Here is a 20,202-nt window from a genome sequence, read left to right as displayed (position 1 = left end):
GGAGGTTTTTCTTTAGTTTGTTTTCCTTTATTTCATCTTCAAACATCCAGTGTTTTATTCAAGTATTCTTCTTTTGGACTCGTTTGACTTCGTGCTTCCACCTGCTGAAGTTCAGGTTGACCACAGTGTGTTTGAAGAAGAGTTTATATCAGTATTATTTTTTCTGACAGTGTAGTTTGATGTCAGTCAACTGTTTTAACCAGAAAGAGAAAACTGAACCTTTGCTGTTCTCAGATGGGGAGCAGGTTTTTAATGAAGCTTTGTGCTAAACCAGGAAACAGTGAAACTGACAGAGCTGCTCCTCTTCCTGAATGGATCAGAGCTTGATAAGCCCTCCCTCTTCCTCCTCCCTCTTCCTCCTCCCTCTTCCTCCTGCTCTCAAACACAGCAGCTCCACTCTGTCCACATACTTCCTGGTTCCCTCCCCTTCAGATCTACACTTTGAAGATGGGTGTAACCAACATGTGGTGAAGTGCAGGAGCTGACAGGCCTCATTCACTGCAGAGACACATGCTGTTTAGATCAGAGCTCAAACTGCTTTCACTTCTGAGAAAGTGAAACTCACACAGTCGTCGACATTGAGAGGTGTAATGGCGCAGAAAGGAGTTCAGCTGGACCGGGAAACCTTCTCTTGTTCCATCTGTCTGGATCTACTGAAGGATCCGGTGACTATTCCCTGTGGACACAGCTACTGCATGAAGTGTATTAAAACCTTCTGGAAGGAAGAGGATAAGAAGAAAATCCCCAGCTGCCCTCAGTGTAGGATGACCTTCACACCGAGGCCTGTCCTGGTGAAGAACACCATGTTAGCAGCTTTAGTGGAGGAGCTGAAGAAGACTGGACTCCAAGCTGCTCCTGCTGATCACTGCTATGCTGGACCTGAAGATGTGGCCTGTGATTTCTGCACTGGGAGGAAACTGAAAGCCCTCAAGTCCTGTCTGGTCTGTGCGGCCTCTTACTGTGAGAAACACCTCCAGCCTCATTATGACGCAGCTCCATTAAAGAAACACAAGCTGGTGGAGCCCTCCAAGAAGCTCCAGGAGAACATCTGCTCTCGTCACGATGAGGTGATGAAGATGTTCTGCCGCACTGATCAGCAGTGTATCTGTTATCTCTGCTCTGTGGATGAACATGAAGGCCACGACACAGTCTCAGCTGCAGCAGAAAGGACTGAGAGGCAGAGAGAGCTGGAGGTGAGTCGACAAGACATCCAGCAGAGAATCCAGGACAGACAGAAAGACGTGAAGGTGCTTCAGCAGGAGGTGGAGGCTATCAATCGCTCTGCTGATAAAGCAGTGGAGGACAGCCAGAAGATCTTCAGCCAGCTGATCCGTCTCATGGAGAACAGAAGCTCTGATGTGAAGCGGCAGGTCAGATCCCAGCAGGAAGCTGAAGTGAGTCGAGTCAAAGAGCTTGAGGAGAAGCTGGAGCAGGAGATCACTGAGCTGAAGAGGAAAGATGCTGAGCTGAAGCAGCTCTCACACACAGAGGATCACACCCAGTTTCTACACAACTACCCCTCACTGTCAGCACTCAGTGGACCCACAGACTCGTCCAGCATCAATATCCGTCCTCTGAGGTACTTTGAGGACGTGACAGCTGCTGTGTCAGCAGTCAGAGACAAACTACAGGACGTTCTGAGGGACAAATGGACAAACGTCTCACTGACAGTGACTGAAGTGGATGTTTTACTGTCAGCACCAGAGCCCAAGACCAGAGCTGGATTCTTAAAATATTCACGTGAAATCACACTGGATCCAAACACAGCAAACACACAGCTGTTATTATCTGAGGGGAACAGAAAAGTAACATCAATGAGTGAACGACAGTCTTATTCTGATCATCCAGACAGATTCACTGATCTGTATCAGGTCCTGAGTAGAGAGAGTCTGACTGGACGTTGTTACTGGGAGGTGGAGCGGAGAGGGAGAGTTTATGTAGCAGTCGCATACAAGAATATCAGCAGATCAGGGAGCATGAAAGAATCTGTATTTGGATTCAATGACAAATCTTGGGCGTTATACTGTAACAACAACAGTTATAAGTTTTGGTACAACGATGTGAAAACTCCCGTCTCAGGTCCTCGGTCCTCCAGAGTCGGAGTGTACCTGGATCACAGTGCAGGTATTCTGTCCTTCTACAGCGTCTCTGAAACCATGACTCTCCTCCACAGAGTCCAGACCACGTTCACTCAGCCTCTCTATGCTGGACTTCTTTTTTGGTTTTGTGGAGCCTCTGCTGAGTTCTGTAATCTCCAACAGTCAGAAGTCGTTTAAGGGTCAGCGGGTTAAACTCTGTGTTTTCATTCTCAAACTTATTTTGTCTTCATGTTTGTTGCTGAGAGCTGATTGTTGTGGCATTTCTTCACTGTGCAGAGATCAGCTGTCAATCAAACAGTGTGGGCGGGACTTTGAGCTCTTCTCATTGGTTGTTCTGTCAGTGTTTGAGTGTCTTCAGGTGGAGCTCCTTCCTGTGTCTGTTCAGCCATGGAGGCCATCACTGCTCAGGATGATTGTTGTTGACCTGAACTGACTTTTCTCTGCATGAAAACAGAAACTTCTCTGTGCTCCACATGTTTGCTGAATATTTGCTTTGATTTATTTGGATGTTGTTGTTTCTCCTCCACTGCACGAGTCTTCAGAGAGAAAGCAGCAGACCGTCCTCCATCGGAGACATTTTGTCCTCAGCTCTTTGTACATTTGATCAGAAATCTATGATCACATTGACGTTTATTTGTTTGTCAAGTCGACGCACAAACGAGGCTCGACGAGCTTCAATGAAACTGTAATTATCTTGATGGTAATCAATGAGGAGGTCAATCATTATTTTCTTTGACAGCTGAGATTCAAACTGATTGATTGTGTGTCTGATCGAATGTGTGCATGAAATCAGTGAACAGACTTTACTGATGGGACGTGTGAACAAAGTGAAGGTTTCCATCAGGAATAAACAAAGTGAACAAAGTGTTTTCTTCTCGTCTTCATTCATCACACAAAGCTGATGGAGAACGTGTGAAACTGATATGAGAGTTTAACTGAGGCAGATTTCCTGCTGAAACACCTCAGAGCTCAGCGTTCATGTCTCCAGCATGTCCGTCCGTCTCTGACCTTTCACCTGTCCTCACTGAAGCAGCTTCGTCACACAGAAACCAGCAGAGTTTTCATCACTTGTTGCTTTTGACGACCAACATTTTGTCTGTGCACAAAGTCAATAAAGAGGATTTATTACACAGAGCTGAAAACAGTGAAGAGACGGTCGGAATGAGTTTGGTCAAGTTTGGGTGTGAAGGTTTGTTGAGTCCTGACGCACACGAGACAACAGATGTTGTGTCGTTGTGGACTTGAGCTCGTTTCCTTTCTGGTCTTGATCTGATGAAGATGAAGCTTCGGGATGAAGCTGTCGTGCAGCTTCGGGGTTTGGCTCCGTCACCTCGCAGCCAGACCGTCCTGGGCTGGAAAGTCTGAATCCATCTGTCCGTCCACAAAGAGGCCTGCTGTGATGAAGAGGGCTTCTGGTCTCTCCTCAGCCGGCAGCTGCCGTTGATTTACTGCACCGTCACAGGTGACGTTACTCCACCTGTTCCAGCTCAGAGGCGTCGAGCGTCAGAGACAAAGTGACATTTCTGACGTTGTGTCCTGTCAATCAGCTTGGACCTGTTTCACACACAGTGTGCTGCGTTACTGCAGCTTCACTTTCTACGCTGAGGACAAAGAAACGCTGTGGGTCGTCGCTCCACGTCTTCATCAGACACTGAGGCGGCTCCTTCACCAGAAGACTCGTTTCAGTGTCAAGTCTGAGCGGCTGGAAGAGCTGCTTCTCTGACAGGAAGTGAAGCTGCAGGAGGAAAACTGAGTCCACTCGTCTCGTGTGTGTCTCACTGGAACTGAATGTGTTGAGTCTCATGAGGATCCTCAAAACTTCCTGGATTTTCATTTAAAAACGGAGAAAATGAACTTTATTCACACCTCAGAAACAGTCTCTTGGTGTGTGTGTGTGGGTCCATCAGCATGAAGTCACAAAAACATTTCGATTTGATCAGTTTATTGATTGAACTCTTTGTGCTGAATCTCACTTTTTTATTTCTCGGCTTCATTTGTTTCAGTGTTTGAACATAAAATCAGTTTTGAGGCAGATCATCATTTCTGTCTTCAGTCGTCGCTCCAGTGAAACTTGTCGTTCACATGTTTGTTCACTTTGAACAAATGGCCACTAGATGTCGCCAGAAGTGAAGTTATTTGTTGCTGAACTGGATGAGCTTCTGTTTCCATCTTTAAACTTTCATTTCAAACGTGTGTCTGAGCTGTGGGGATTTCTGGGGAAGTCTCATTCCATCGAGCTCGTTAAACTTAAAGCGGAAGTCTTTGCTTTTTCCCACCAAAATAAACAAGAAACCCTCTTACAGGCTGTGGCTTCACTGATGGATAACGGTTCACTTATGAAAGTCACACCAGCTCATTTTCCACAACGTATTTGTCACTGAATGTATTTTATTTTGCCACTTCAGTTCTTTTTTATTAGTTTTCAATCATGCAGTTATTTTATTTGTCTGTAAAAGAACTGATTGAACAGCAGTGATGATGAAAATAGAAATGAATGTCAGTCTTCGGGACATTTGGGAGTCGTTCTCTTTATGTCTGCAGTTTTTCACCTCTGCTGTCACATCTGTCCCACTTCGTCTTGTTTTTATGTGGAAAGTGTGACGACGTTCACTGATTCCTGTTTTCATCCTAATATATTACATTTGATCATCATTTATTGAGTTGCTCGTTTCCTCACAGATTCACAGAAAATCAGCTCCACTTTTTCCATCTGCAACATTTAAGTGACGAACACATAAATCCATCAATGATTTTATCCAGTAATGTGATATTTACTGTATTATTGGAAAATTGACCATTCTGCATAATCACTGCTTTTTCTTTTGATTCTACTCTCATGCTTTTACTTACGTAACTTCTTCACTGTCGAGTATTTTTACACTGTGAAATTGCGACTTGAGTAAAGGATTTGAGTGTTTTTCTCAACAATGATCAACAGCGCTTCCTGAAAAGTCTTCGAACGTCCACAGGCTTTTACTTTGAAATCCGCGTCCGGAATCTGTAGTGTCTTTTGTTTGAGTTTGACAGCTAGTGGTGTTTCCTGTTTGTGGGCGAGGCGCTGTGACAGCTGCGGAGCTGCCTGAGTTCAGTCCGTTTGTTTTTATTCACCGGAAGAAAAAAATCTAGTTTTTAAAAAGTCCAGAAAACAGAAGAAGAAGAAGAAGAAGAAACAACGTGAAATCGCTCAGAGGAATAGAAGAAGACTTTTGTTCTTCGCGGTGAGTTCAGGTGCGTCCCGTTATTTCTTTGTCTGGATTTGTTCCGAAGGTTCTGCTGAAATCAACATGAAATATAAAAATATGAATAAACAAGAGGCGTTTCAGTTTGTGGACGTTTTGAAGTAACTAAAATTAATCTAACAGACAAAAACAAAACGACCAAAACATTTCTCAGTCATTTGTTTAGAAATGATGAAGTTTCTCGTCCTTTATCTGAATTATGACAAAAGCAGGTTTCATTCACTTCCTCGGGTTATGATTTCTGATCTCAGTGTTATTTTTGCATGATACCAACAGACATACCAGACCTGCTTTATCATGGAAATATTCCAGGAATGCTGCAGCTAAAAATAGAGTAAAGATTCAGTGTTAGATACTAAATGAGTACCAGAGGGAGTCCATAAACACTGCGAGGCATTAAAGCAACACTGTAAACAATAAACCTTAAAATACCAGCGAACACATGACAAACACCTCTGAGCAGTTTAGGAATATTAAATGGATATTATTTATAAATTCAGTACGATAATTTAATATTACTCCAGCGCTGTGAACTGGAAACAGAGCATCACACATTCTATAAGTGGCATTAAAGTAACATTATGAAGGGAAATCATAAAGAAAGGCCTCAAATGACAATAAGTGCTATAAAGCTTAAATCCTGTGCAGCTGAAACATGCTGGAAACTGCAGTAAAAGTACATGAAAAGTACTACAGAGACGCTGCGGACGGGGGCAGGACAGTGTGGTGCTGATGCTGCAGCTGCAGCTGCTGCTGGTGGAATGGTTTGATCCATCTTTGTGTTTCCTGCTACGCATTTTCCTCCAACATCAGCAGCTCTGACAGAGAGGGACTGCTGCTGCAAGGCATGCTGGGAAACACAGAGTAGGAAGAGTCCAATGTGAAACAAAAGGGGGGAAATTAAATCTGAATAGATTTAAGCCCATCCTAAAGCTTCAAGTTGCTGATCACGAATAACAAAATTTGGAAATGTCAAAGCTTTGATACTGCAAGAGAAACTAAATGTCATGAATCCTACAGGACTCTTATTTTGAAATATTATGTACATGTTTTTTAATTATTAAAATCAATATAGAATTAGAAATCTAAAATATTCTGCACCATTTTTTATTGTCTTTGGGATTTTTTGTGTCATTGCTTTTTCTTTAAATAGTGAAGCATCAGATTTTTCCTTCAGTGCTTCTGTTCTGTACATTCATGTTTTTGTCACTGTTCCACCTGAATGTCTGAGGAGACACATGTGGGACAGACACAAGATGGACTCACTTCATCCAGCAAAATGTTCAGCGATGAAAACCGAAGCTCACTGTTTGCCCTGTCTGACCTCGAGGTCAAAACCACATCCTGAAAACACTCTGTTATGAGTTAAAGTCCCACATTCAAGGTTTTACTGCAGCCAATGTACAGAAGTACTGAAGTACTTCAAGTATCAAATGTAAAAGTACTCATGCTAAATGGCTGCATTCAGTTATATTTATTATTGGTATTGTTAGGATATTGTTTGTGATGCGTTAACATGTCAGAGGGATTTCAGCTTTGTCCACATGGAGCTCATTTTAACACCTTTTTCTGCTGCTTTTTTCTGCATCTTGTTAATAAACGAATGTTATGGCTGACACGTAAAACCGTAGTCTGAAATTTAAACTTCAGCAGAAGTCACATAAAGTCTGTAGTCAAGAGTAGTACAAATGCGTACTTGAGTAAATGTGCTCAGTTACACTCACCGCTGTCCAGTCCTGGAAAGTCCTGGAAAATGACAGCGTGTCCTGAGTCTTCGTGAGGACGTTTTTGGTTGAAATTTGACACTTTTGCACAAGAAATGTGAAAGTCCTGATGTCACTCCTGCTCTCCTGAGGACGAACCTTCAGGCCTTTGAATGAGCTCGTGACCTTTGCTCTGGCGCCACTTTCAGGACAAACTCTGCCAGAGCAAAATGATCTGGATGTTGTTTGTGCCGTTGAGCCTCCGGAGGGCGCCAGCCGGGCTTTGACCGTTAGTGTTGTTTGAGGAGCATTTTTCAGTTCAAACTGACTGAAGCCCCCCCCCCCCCCCCCCCCCCCCCCCCACACACACACACACACACTCACTGCAGCACAGAGAGTCTCTGTTTGCTGCTCACCAACAGTCGCTGAGCCAGTTCATCACACCGTCTAACAGGGACCGAGGACACATGGCGTCGGACCTTTCAGTGGGTGGACGTGCTTTATTTTCTTTATTTTGCTTTATCTTTATTTTACACTGGATTGACACGACAGATGAGGAAATACACTTATCTCCACTTTCAGATGAGAAGAGGCTGCACAGAGAACAACCTGCTGCTCAGTGACAGTGAAGCAGAAGCTGATGGTTGATTTTAGAGAAAGGAGGAGAAGACGCAGCCCAGCTGACTCCTCTGCTGAGTTCTCCTCACTCACCGAGGAGCAACGTCCCGACTGCAAACTGACAAACTGACACTGTAGTTGCAGGACAGGAGGCCTCTGGTTCAAACCAGCCAAAACATCTCCGGTACCATCTGCTGATCACCAGCGTCATCGCTGAGAGACCACAGACAGACAATGAGATGAGACGCAGAGATCTGGCCAATCAGAGCAGACGGAGCTTTTCAGGAGGCGAGCCTTAAAGAGACAGAGCGTTCAGACATGAGCCAATGGCAGAGCTGCAGCAACGGACAGCGAGAGAAAAAAGGTTTTGGACGTTAACGCGTGTAAACATTTGTCGTAGTTTGTCAGGATCCTGTAGGGATAACGACTCTGTTTTTCCAGCAGTCTGATTGGTCAGTGGGCGGGCCGTTCGTGGGATGTGAAGTGGTCTTTTGATGACAGCCTGGTTGGCCATGCAGCACAGGTTACCATTGTGATCTCCTGCAGTTAACAGTGAGCCAGCCTCATGAGTTAAGTTCAAAGATATCTGATTACCCAATAATCTCACTTCCTGGCACAGGATGTGTCACCGTCATCTGGTTCTCCTCTCAGCCTGATGTCAGAGTTACAGTTCCTCCCGGCAGACTCGGAGTTAACAGGAAACATGAGCTCAGAGTCACGGCCGTCTGTTTTTCTCTGTTTTCTTTAGGGTTTTTTCTCAGGCTGCCGCTCCGTCCCTGCAGGATGTGAGAGAAGCACAACACGAAGCACTGAAAACTGAAGCCCACAGCGACACCTGAGCAGCGACACCTTTAAAGGTAAGACTCCTAAATATCCAGCACTTTTTTTGCCCTGTGCTCACTTTCAGTTCATCCCTGGAGCTCTCAGACCGGAGAGGAATCTCCTCTGATCAGATTAAAGGAGTGGACAGAGCTGGGAGGGAGGATGGTAGATTTCTGAAGAGCCGAAGAAAAGTTTTATTTCCAATGTTTTACCTAAGAAAACCCCAGACCGCTCTTCTTCCTGATCTACCGCTGAAAATAGTCCCAGGAGATGTTTTTAAGGGAGCTGAGAGCCACAGACAGGAAGCCAAAAAGCACTGAGAGACCAAGACACATCGTTTGGTCTCTTCATGGGATTTGTTGACTGTGAGAAAAATGGCTGCTTGCGTCTCACTGCTGGTGTCGGGTTTCTGATGTCTTTCACAGATCGACAGAAGACGCTCGGCTGAGGACAAACATGGCTCTGTTCTTCTCCGGAGCGGTTACAAGTACGTCATCGTCAACAGCATCAACACCAGACACACAGCATGCAGACATGAGGGCGAGCAATGACGGCAGAATGCATTTGTATACTGAAGCAGGGTGTCTGCCGCTCCTCAGGAAGTCTTACATTTAGAGTTTCTGGGGATAGAAGTTCAACACCATGCGCAGGAGTCCAGAAAGACGTCCCAAACTGGTCAATAGCAACGACGTATCGTCATCGAAATGTGTCCACAGCTTCTAAAAGTATTCAAATCAAAGGTTTGCTAATCTAATTTGGAGAACTTTTCTTCATTTAAACCTGGTGACACAAAAGCAGAGAGTAAATTCCATATTTTAAGATGGTGAGATGCAGCTGAAAGCTCTGGAAAAGTGGACTGTGGCCGATGCTGCCACTCGTCAAACGACCTGAAAGATGCTTTTTGTGACTTTGTTACTGTTAAGTTACACAAATGCTCTTTAAAGGAACTTCGTTAGCGTCACGTCAGCTCTGTCCAGAAGAGTAAATTCACTCGAGTGGCTCCGGGGCCGACCTCAGGAACGTCCCAATGCTCTTCACGCTGATAAAAGTCAGGTCGTCTTTATTTAGAAACAGTCAGCTGCACTGAACAGCACAAGGTTCTTCACCTCTGTAAGAGCTTTTCTGATATCTGTTCTTCAGGTTCACCAATAAAACGACGGCTGAGGACCAGTCACTCCTGTCAGAGGTACGTCTGCTTCTCTTACCTTTTCATGTTGGACGTGTACGTCGACGCTGGCTGTTTTCAGAGTTTGCAGAGCTGATAGCATAGCTGAGCCAAAGCACAGCATGTTAGCATGTTAACAACGGGTAGAGTTAGCATGTTAACAACGGGTAGAGTTAGCATGTTAACAACGGGTAGAGTTAGCATGTTAAGAACGGGTAGAGTTAGCATGTTAACAACGGGTAGAGTTAGCATGTTAACAGCAGCTGGATGGTTATGCCACGACGTTTAGAAAGTACCAGCTTGGCTCAGTTTTAGGCCTGCGGTAGTATATTGACACATGAACATTTAGCTTGTTACCATGTCGTGAATAAAGTCACCTCCATTTGTGGCTGACGTGAATTTGAGGGTAGGTTTTCCGACATGAATAGTTGAAGGATCTTTGTCCTGTAGACTCTTCCAGACTGACTGCTTTGGTGTCCCGCATGCTGACCTCCTGTCTGCTGTCTGTCTCCTCAGCCTCGACCAGTCTCTCCTCTCTCCTGACTCCTCGTACATCTGTTACTCGTCCGTGGACGGCGGTGATCCGTGCTCCTGCCGCCGCTCGCCGCGCCTCCTCACCAACGGATACTACAGCGTCACAGAGGACAGCTTCTCGTGGGACGACGACGGCAACGTGTCACTGACTCCCTGCAAAACCAAAGTGTGCTACAAGGAGAACCTGGTCAGGTGAGAGCAGCCTGAAAATACTGGTAATGAACTTCATTTGTACCGTAGCACAGAGTTCACATATAATCTGTAGTCTAAGTTTTATTTTTATATTATTAATCTAACATTAACTTATCTTAATATGCTAACTTGCTACCCCTCAATTTTACTTTTTTCTAATATGTTTTTTGGACAAAAAGTGCAATGAATTAGTGAAAAATTCTAAAGTGTGTTTGCTCCTCCCTCATGTAAAGATGCAGAATCACACGATGTGCTCTGCTCCTCTGAGAAGTCCAATCTCACCTGAAGTCTAAGTCTGCACCGTGATTGGCTCATAACTAGTTGTGAGGTCATAAATCCTGCAGGTGCATCCAGGTGTTCAGGTGTTCGACTGAGATTCAGCAGACAAATGAAGAGTGAAGTTCAAACGTCACACACACACACACACACACACACACACACACACACACACACACACACACACACGCACCCTCTTCTTCAAACGCCTCTCTTTATAGGGCTGAGCTCATTCTCTGCAGCCAATCAGAGCGAGCCGTTCAGTGCATGTGGAGCAGCTTAAAAAGCTGTAAATTCTTCCCGTCTGACGTGTGCCGTGTTCACGAGCCAGGCTGTGATGTCGTCGTCACGGTTGCGAGGAGACCCGCGTGTTATTGAAACCTTCAGCGTCAACATTCAAAGAGCCTCTTTGTTCTCAGACATGACTGATGTCACCGCCGTGTGTTTTCACCTGCAGGTTCACTGTCGCCGCCGACGTTGACTTTGCGGCACTGATGGCACTTAAATCAGCCGTTTGACTTTGATCGTGCACTCGAGCCAAACAGCAGCTGGACTGGAGACTAAGAGACGTGACATGTCCTTGTTTTTCGTCTCTCAGGGTTTTCCGGCGCAGACGGCGGCCTCGCAGCTCTCTGGCTCGCCTGCTGAGCGACGTGACGGAGAGCTGCCAGTCCTGGCTGGATGAGAAGGTCTTCAGAGGCGTGTTCGGGACGGGCCAGAACCAGAACCGTGAGCAGGACCGGGACTGGGCGAGCCAGGAGGACCTGTCCCCCCTGGACGAGTCGTCCTGGTCTGGATTCAACCGCGCTGAGCTGGACGACGGCGGCAGCTTCACTTACGGTTGGTAACACTCCGGTTCAGTCTGTCCCTGTTCCCAGATCCACATCAGCAGCAGGAAGTTCCACACCTCCACACCAGCGATGTGTTCAGGTCCTCCGTCCATCTGTCCGTCCCGTTCTTATGAGCGCGGTGTCTCAGGAACACCTTGAGGGACAAATGTTCACTTGAACTTGAGGATGAACTGACCTTTGACCTTTGGGATATGAAAGTTTCATATCCCAAAGGTCAAAGGTCAGCTTCACTGTGACGTCATAATGCTGTGCAGAAACACTGTCCTGATCCTGAATCAGTGACTGACCTTCAGACTGTCTGATGGTTCAGATCTTCTGCCATTGGTTGAACTGGTCTGTGAAGCGTCCACCTTCTACAGTCTGCAGCTTCTCTGCAGCAGCGTCCATGTTTGAGCATCGTCGTCCAGCAGAAGCTGATTGGTTGAGCAGATGTTGATCTTCAGGTGATGGTCGTTGCTTCATGTGATGAAGCTCTCTGTCAGTCCTCTGGACTCCTCTGGACACACAGTCTCTAAGTGAAGACAGCGTGTCTCTACCTGGACATTATTTACTGGAATCACACGTTCTGACTCTGTAGATCGTCCAGTGACATCATTTATTTATTTATTTATTTATTTATTTCTCTCTGTCAGACCACACTGAGATCCCGCCTCCTCCTGACAAAGTGGCCCCACCCCCGAAGATGCTCATCCAGGAGGAGATTTGTTCTGAGATCTGTCAATCAAAGGAGCGGTTCACCCAATCACTGGGCGGCCTCGCTGAAGTCCCGCCTCCCTCATCCTTCTACACCGGCAGCTGCTGCTGCCAGGCCTCACCTGAGCACACAGGTGAGCTGAAACACTTTTATCCATTTGTCCATGTTTGTGTCGTTTTTGTCCTTTCAGAGGCCACAGAAGGCTCAGAGGACATCTGAGGCGTTACGCCCAAAGTCTTTCCTTCACAGCTGAAGTAATATTTTGTTCAGTGTGTATTATGGTCGTTTCTGACGTGTATTTGTCTGTATTTGTGTTTCAGGGTTGACAATGAAGTCCCTTCTCCTCCTCATCTTCACCATCTTCATCGTCACTGCTCTGTACTCAGGGTAAAACTATGTTTTCAATCTTAAATTAATTAAAACAGAGCATCCCGCTCACTTCAGTACAGTTTGCTCGGAGCACCTGGTGGCCACCGGAGGAACTGCAGCAGGAGACACGTAAACCTGATAGCTGATGAGAAAACTGGTCATGTGATCACAAGTCTGACTTGAATCCTCTTGAAAATCACATCTTTTGTTTGGGATTCAGTGTTTTTTTGAAACATTATTGAAGCCGGACTGACTTTGTCCCTGCAGGTGTCTCCTGTGGAGCGCGACTGTTGCATCGACCGTGTTCGTGACGATCGCAACGTTCATGCGTAAGTTTGACTGAAGGTCGACGTCACCGACCTGTTGGTTAAATGTCTCCTATGACGAGTTTTTTCTGCAGCAACAGAAAACCTTAATTATCTTTCTGAACGAGTTCTTCGTTTTACAGCCATGATGTTTAGTGTCGGTGTAAATGTTCCACCTGAACGAGGCCAAATTCACGGGGAAATGAGACACTTTCAGATATTTGGATACGTAGACGATGAATCATGTCGGTTTCTGCAGAATTGTATCGTCACAGTCGAGTTTCCTCATGTTAAAACATTTCTGATGATCTCGTCTCTTTCAGTCCTGACAAAGTCGGGGCCAATGGGCGAGTGGAGGAGGGCGAAGACGGAGGTGAGTCCAAAGTCCGACAGGTTTCTCCTCATTTTGTCAACAAGCAGCCAAGAAACAAACAGTAAGAGTTTCAAATGGCTGTTTTTCAGGATATCACATCAAGAAACGAGTGAAAGCGTCAGGAGACACTTTCCAGTGTTGCAGTGTGACGCTGGTCGATGGACGGAAGGTCTGACGGGACAAACTTCACATTTCACTGTTTGTTGCACTTAAAGGACCAAGTTACTCTGAGCTCTGAAAGCTTTTCACAGAAAGGCCTGTTTGATTCTCTGACTGCAGCTTTGTCACAGAAATGACCACTTTTTGAATGGAAGACTTGATCTAAATCAGTTCTCAGGTCAGAGGGGATGGAGTTTCTAAAGCGGCTGACATCAAATTGAAGCCGACACATTTACAGCATTTAACCTTTGAATCCAGAGGAAACACAGTGAGAGTGAGCGCGGCGATGCGTCTTCTCCTCACGGTTTGGTTTCCTGCTGAAAAACAGCTCGTATTCAACACGAAGCTTTGAGTCTCGTTGTGACTGGATGCTGATTTCATGTTTCCGCTGTGTTAAATGTTGGATCCATGAAGTTTTCACCTCGTCACCGTGTTTTCCCGCAGTGCCAAAGCTGAATCAGAAGGTGTGTTTCTGTCAAACAGCTGAAGGAGCTCATGAACGTCCACACGTACCTGATGTGTTTTTGATATACTGTAAATGTATCTTCCATTGTTAATAGTTGATCTTGGCTGTTTTGAGCTGTTCAAAGTGACCAAACGTCAGACTTCACTTGTCTGGAGAACAAATTCAGGTCCAGCAGCAGAACAAATGAGTGTCGCTGTGACGCCTCACGAATAAGAGCTGAAAGTTTTTCTAAGCAAACGAACGCACAAACGCTCCTGACCTCCTTCTGACCTACCTGGAAGCTGTAACCACAGGAGATAAGTACCATTTCTTTCCTGAGTCCAGAGTTTATTCTAAGATTAAAGTGCTGCAATGAGAAAAATGCACACAACAGCACGAAATCAAGGAACCAGCAGAGAGTTTTGCTGTTTTTCTGCAACAAAATGAAAATTTCTGACCTTGTGACGTAAATGCGTCATAAGGACGTTTATTTTGTTGATGTCACCTGAGTGACAGCTTGATGGGCGGGGCCACGAGGTCCATTTAGAGATACAGCTGTGCTCATAAATTGAATTACTCCAGAATTAGTGAAGCTTTGGCTGTTTCTCTGTCTGATCATGGAGAAAACGTTTCTTGTAGAGATGAAGACATTTATTAGCACACACCTTTTTAATCATCATGAGAGCTGAAATCACTCAGATGGCCCAGATGCCTGTCAGTGTTTGGCCTGATAGTGTACACACAGGTTGACACACACAGGTGTAAATGGCTGTTCAGGGTAAGTTTCCACACCTGTGACTGGTTTGACTGTGATGCGTGTCTGTTCATAAAAGGTCAGTCTGAAGTGGCTCTTCAGAGACTCGTGCACGCTTCATTCAGAGCTGCACTACAAACGTCTGTACTGCCTGTTTCTGCAGACGCACGCGTTGTTTCCATGGATTTTCACAAACTTACCTCATTGTGATTGATGCACGCCGACAGTTAAACAAAATCAGTGTCATCAATCCAAAATAAACTGCATATATAAAGCCAGAGGAGGATGTAAATCCACTGGTCATTATGTTCTCGTGCAGCTTTAAGAGTAGCAGCTAACAAACCTTCTTTTTAAATATGAAATGATCACGTGCCTTTATTTCAGCCAGCAGAGCAGAAAGACAGAAAAATACAGGGAAGTGTTTGATTTCAAACTAAAATGCTGCTGAAACAGGAAACAGACCTGCTCCAGTTTCCTTTAAACCAGCTGTAAAAGAAAAAATCTAGATTTTCCAATATGTGTACCTGTGCTCACACCTGTCAGGTTACTCTTAAAGGCGTTTCAGCGTTTCAGGAAATGTGCTAAATTCAGCTTGTGCTGAAAGTTCGATGTTGATCTCATGTTTGTGTGGAGCTGAAGGCAGGACATGGTTAGCTTAGCTTAGCTTAGCTTAGCAAGGGGCTAAGCTTCAACTCCTTCACAAACCACCAAGTGTCGTTTGTTCAGTCCTATTGAATCCAGAAGACTCCACCTAATTAGTTAATCAGTGAGCTTTCAGACTTGACAGGGAGTCAAAATTAGGATCAAACATTCACCATTGCTGCTGAATTCATCCAAACTGATTCCAATTTCTCCAACAAGTTCTCCAAAATTCAGCCTCCAGCGTCACATGAAGCCTCCTTCACTGACCGTCTGGGAAAAGGCGATTTCACATCCGCTGACGTTTCTGAAAAGTTAAAACTTTTTTCCTCAACTTCAAAAACAAAGTCGCTCAGAAAGGCTGCCGGGCAGGTTTCTGTGGGACAGACTCCACCCGGCTGGCATCCCAGCAGGAAAAACCCTTTTACAGCTCCACTGTGAGGCCGTCGGCCTCGTACGAATCTGCTCACGTTTCGCTCTGACTTCACTTTCAGGGGAAAGAACCTTTAAAGACATTCGTCTTGCAATAAAATACATGTTCATCATGCTGCCTAAGTCAAAACCACAAAGACTCACACTGTGTCAGCATGTGATCGCCTCCCCTGAAGCTCTCAAAATGTCATATCAACACAGTTTGAGCCGCCTGGACTGAGAAATGTACAGAAAAAAAAGTACTGTATGGCTTTATGAGGGTCTGACCTTATAAAGTTTCTTAAATTCAATCATGTTTGGGCCTCAAACTACGCCAAAACGTTAAGCAAACCCGAAGGAGGAAGAGACGAGCTGTGCTTTGTTCTCACCAGCAGCACAAATCAGCTCTTTCTGAGGGAAATGTCCACACTGTCTTGTGTGATTCTGCGTGCAGAACTTCTGTCGACCAGAGTTTTATCTTTACGTCTTCATGTTCCAGATCGTCTGAAGTGATCGGGCCAAAAACACTTTTTCTCTCCGGACGGTTGTGAAATCATGCCACGTTTACGTCATGTAGGAATTAATGACCAGTGTCTGACTTGTAAATGCTTTTCATGTTGACATGCGAGTCGTAAATACGTTTTCTTCACATTTATGAGTCAAATGACGAGTGTTCCTGAATGCCTCACGCAAACCAAAGTCTGCCATTTACAGTAATCAGACCCACATTTAGTGGCTGTAGTACTATAATGTCGTTGCACAGTATCTTGAATCCTCACGCCTTTTTCCTGAACACGAGCCGTGAACATCTTTCTGCTCCCGTCCGTCTTACCTGACATGAACGTGGCTTCACGTCTGAAACATGAAGGGTTAACGTTCGGTCACACCAGAAAGTGACGCCATGAAATGAAAGAGCGTCTCTCCTAACAAACTGTGCCAGAGGCTTGATGGTGGAGTCACTGCTCGCAGGGCTAACCGCTAACATGCTAGCACCCTGAGAAGAGTGTCTTGCTGTCTCTGTTCTGCGCTGTTTGGTCCCCTGACATTTTGTCTTCAGCATGGAGTTATTGAAGAGGGAAAAGTGCACACTGTTCGTGCTAACACGTCGCCTTAGCATGGCGTCCCGTCGGCTATCTGTGCGTCACCATGTCTCTGATGGGGAGCAGTGTAATAGTTAAATAAAATCGGACGGCGACACAGACGATTAGCTTCCTCCATGTTGGATTCTCCGATCATTTCTATTGGTCAGTGGTGCAGCCATGCTGGTGTGACCAGGCCTCTAAAGGTCAAAGGTTCTGTGTAAATCAGAGGTTTCTGGGTTGTCTGATGTGTTTTTATTCACTTAAAGTGCCATATATGTAGAAATCTGACAATTCAGGAAATGTTACATCACCAAGACTTCATCACTGAATGAAGGTCAATCTGTAGCACTAATGTTATTCATAGGCTCTGCATGACTCTTTACTTTGCATTTAAAGCTGCACTTCTCAATATTTTTACATGCTCGATGGATCAAGTGACACTGTGTAACGTGAGAGGTGTCGATTGTATCGAACTCTGCAGCCGCGAGAAGCTTTTAGCCTCTTTCAGCTTCTAGTTTTGGTTTTATGGCTAAAAACACGAGCCAGATATTTGTCCTCTGGAGTTGGTGGAGACCAAACCAGACCTAAAAGGACTCCAGGCTGGTGATCACGTTGCCCCCTGGTGGCCAGAAACGTTTCAATGCAGCTTTAAATGACCAAAGTTAAAATGTGGAAGTTTGTTTTTTCTTTTTCTTTTCTACGATAAACTTGTAAAATACTGAATTTACTGTAAAGACAAAAGACGGAGAGTTTCTGTGACTAAAATACATTTAATATGAATTTTCTTGGATGAATCAAACCTGTAGATAAGCTCTAGTTTGTGATTTAATGCAGCTGCTGCACGTGATGTTGCACATCGTTCTTATATTTCCATTGACTGCACGTGTTTCCAATTGTGGAAATGTGATACTCCGCTTGTGACAGCACTTATTATATCTGTTCAGTTTTTACTCCACTGTACTGTATTCATGTTATTAAAGTCTGATAGTTAATCGCCTGCTGTGACAGTTGTGAAATTAAACCTTTAAGGACACAAAGTACATTTTAATTAGAAGAATGTGGGTCAAAATGAACAAATTTGCTTCCAAAATGACTTCAAAGGAGGAATTTGACCTTTTCTGACTGTTGATCTGCTGGATTTAAACCAAAATGTCTTTGAGGTATTTCATTGAGCGACAGCTGCTGTCTGACATTTATTCTTCATGAATTTTCCTCGTGAGACTCAACAAATTGCTTTTATTACAAAATGACATGATCATCATTGAAAAAGTCACAAAATGTAAACATGATGAAGACATAATGGACATTCAGCAGTGGACAAACATGCAGATTGTCCTTCAAACATAATGGAGTCAGCAGAAATGACTCAGCAGTTTGTGGGCAGACACGGTTTTAAACTGGACTTCAGGTGATATTTTATGCTACTAAGTTTATTTTCTCATTTTTGGCTGAGGAACGTAAACCCAGCTGTGTTCTACAGCATCTGTCTGATGAAATTATATTCTGAGATAATCCAAAGACCAGCAGCCTGCAGGTTTTCACACAAAGACCCCACCCACCGACGGAGGGGGCGGGAAGTCGTCAATGAAAACACCTGCCGGCCAATCAGGTCAAATGAAAACCGGCAGACATCCTGATGAGGTGAGTAAATACTTTCAACCCTAAAGCAGCTCAGAGTCTTTCAGCTGCTCTGAAAACATTTCCATTCTCAATAAGACAAGCTCGTTGATTGACAGAAGAGTCACTCAGAGACCAGGAAGGAGGAAGAGACCAGAAGAAACTTCAGGACACTTCCTCAAAAAGGTCGAACGAAGCTAAACGACTGCTGCCCTAAAAGGTCCCACGACCACCTCTGTGCATTAAACTACAGCTGAAACCAAAAGAAAAGGAATCAGCGACCGTTCTGAAGTTAAGAAAAATGCCAAGTACTTGTGAGGACTGTTGGTATCATGTGACCATCAGTGGAATATCTTTGGGTTTCAGGCTGCTGGTCAGAAAAAACAAGGTCTCTGAGAACATGTGACTTACTTTCTGGACATTTTATGGTGTTTATCCAATCAAATAACTGGAAAAATAATGGACGGAAAATCAGTACTGAGAAGCATTAAGGACACCTGTCTCCAGGTTGTCTGTGGTCATCTGATTCAAAACTTTATTTACACCTCCACACTGTCACACTGCCGCTGAGATTGTACTGTTGTCAGCTGATGAGCTGTGACTAAAATCCCCACGATGACACGACGTCAGGTGACTTTTCAAACTTACAGTTCAAAACTTGCAGTAATGTGTGAGAGGCAGAGCTGAAGTCTCTGCCGGGCTGGTCCCTGGTCAGTCCACCTCCTGTAGGTCCATTCATCTGACCTCTGACCTTTGTCGACCCCACACCCCATACTCCCGTAGCTCCGCCTGTGTCACTGAATGGACGGAGTGAACCGCTTCTCTCCGGCGTGCATGGTGACGTGGCGGCGCAGGTGGCTGCCGGAGATGAAGGTTTTGCCGCAGCAGGAACACCTGAACTGTTTGCAGTCTGTGTGGACGGTCATGTGGACCTTCAGGGAGCCTGACTGGGCGAAGCGTTTGCCGCAGTGGACGCAGCCGTAGCGTTTCTCTCCGGTGTGGACGCTCTGGTGGCGTTTCAGATTGCTGGAGTCGGAGAAGCGTTTGCCGCAGAGCGCGCAGACGAACGGCTTCTCGCCGGTGTGGACCCTCATGTGGGTCTTCAGGTTCTTCAGGCAGGCCAGAGTTTTACCGCAGCAGTTACAGACAAACGTCTTCCCCCCGCTGTCCTCCCGGCTGTGGCTGGACGCCCTGTTGACACCATCCTGATGTCTCCACCTGTCCCTTCTGATGAACGCATTTTGTCTTTGCGTCATCTCTTTCCTCCCGGGAAGCTGCGGCTCGTCGGCAGGTAACGCCGCCCTCTGCTGGCGCTCTGCTGCAGACTGAGTCACCTCACTGACAGTGAACGAGAAGCCGCTGCTGCCCGAGTCAGACGCAGCTGGAACACTCACACAGGTGTTCAACACGTATGAGCAGCCGGGATCCTCACTCAAAGGATTCTGGGTACCGAGGGAGCCATGTTGGAGCTGCGGCTCGTACGTCAGACACTCGTAACTGCTTGTTTCCGACCTCTGGCTGGTGTTCAGGGTTTTTTGGATGGACACGGAGGTGGAGCTGACCTCCCCGCTCACCCACGACCGAGTCGAACCGCCACCTTCATCAGTTACTTCCTGTTTGGTCAGTGGGGGCGGAGCTTCTGTCTCGTTCGTGTGTCCATCGACAACATGACAAAACTCTTCTGGAGAGAAAGGAAAGCAGAATATCACACTTTCTAATACTTCAACTGAACCCGAACCTTTAAAATAACCAGAAAATTAAATCAAATCTTCAAATCAAAGTGTTGCCTCAGATAAACTCACAGCTTCGAGCTAAAGTCAAATAAACCTGTGAGACAACACAGGACACAGTGAAC

At 45.4% G+C, this 20,202-nt stretch overlaps 3 protein-coding genes across 6 annotated transcripts in view; 2 read left to right on the top strand and 1 right to left on the bottom strand.

Moving 5' to 3' along the window:
* The first annotated feature begins 462 nt into the window (after positions 1-462).
* On the top strand, positions 463-2,954 carry LOC143329913 (tripartite motif-containing protein 16-like). Its single transcript, XM_076746069.1, has one exon. It carries the CDS (start codon positions 591-593, stop codon positions 2,274-2,276), a length of 1,686 nt encoding a protein of 561 aa, XP_076602184.1. The 5' UTR covers positions 463-590; the 3' UTR covers positions 2,277-2,954.
* A 2,177-nt stretch (positions 2,955-5,131) lies between these two features.
* On the top strand, positions 5,132-17,722 carry tmem71 (transmembrane protein 71). 4 transcript variants are annotated; one of them, XM_076746073.1, is made up of 11 exons: positions 5,132-5,327; positions 8,408-8,516; positions 8,907-8,968; positions 9,622-9,667; positions 10,163-10,372; positions 11,247-11,488; positions 12,132-12,326; positions 12,514-12,580; positions 12,830-12,891; positions 13,191-13,240; positions 13,330-17,722. In XM_076746073.1, exons 3-11 carry the CDS (start codon positions 8,938-8,940, stop codon positions 13,351-13,353), a joined length of 927 nt encoding a protein of 308 aa, XP_076602188.1. In that variant the 5' UTR covers positions 5,132-5,327; positions 8,408-8,516; positions 8,907-8,937; the 3' UTR covers positions 13,354-17,722. The 4 variants fall into 4 exon arrangements, with proteins under 4 accessions (XP_076602188.1, XP_076602189.1, XP_076602190.1 ...); XM_076746074.1 differs by having other exon boundaries at positions 5,208-5,317; XM_076746075.1 differs by having other exon boundaries at positions 5,232-5,327; positions 8,421-8,516.
* The window catches only part of LOC143329279 (uncharacterized), a 16,017-nt gene continuing 13,535 nt past the window's right edge, over positions 17,721-20,202 (bottom strand). Inside the window, exon 11 of the mRNA XM_076745105.1 lies at positions 17,721-20,028. Coding sequence (XP_076601220.1) covers positions 19,142-20,028 — 887 coding nt within the window. The 3' untranslated portion in view covers positions 17,721-19,141. The remainder of the gene's footprint in view (positions 20,029-20,202) is intronic.

The sequence above is a fragment of the Chaetodon auriga genome, chromosome 12, assembly GCF_051107435.1.
Source record: "Chaetodon auriga isolate fChaAug3 chromosome 12, fChaAug3.hap1, whole genome shotgun sequence".
Taxonomy (NCBI): Eukaryota; Metazoa; Chordata; class Actinopteri; order Chaetodontiformes; family Chaetodontidae; genus Chaetodon; species Chaetodon auriga.
This window is presented reverse-complemented; position numbering and strand designations above follow the sequence as displayed.

What these genes read in the sequence shown, in the direction of transcription:
- LOC143329913 (XM_076746069.1), top strand. Translation starts at nt 591, where the DNA reads ATGGCGCAGAAAGGAGTTCAGCTGGACCGGGAAACCTTCTCTTGTTCC.
- tmem71 (XM_076746073.1), top strand. Translation starts at nt 8,938, where the DNA reads ATGGCTCTGTTCTTCTCCGGAGCGGTTACAA. An exon ending in CTTCTCCGGAGCGGTTACAA is followed by an intron (nt 8,969 to 9,621) that starts GTACGTCATCGT and finishes TCTGTTCTTCAG; the next exon opens with GTTCACCAATAAAACGACGG. An exon ending in GGCCTCACCTGAGCACACAG is followed by an intron (nt 12,327 to 12,513) that starts GTGAGCTGAAAC and finishes TTTGTGTTTCAG; the next exon opens with GGTTGACAATGAAGTCCCTT.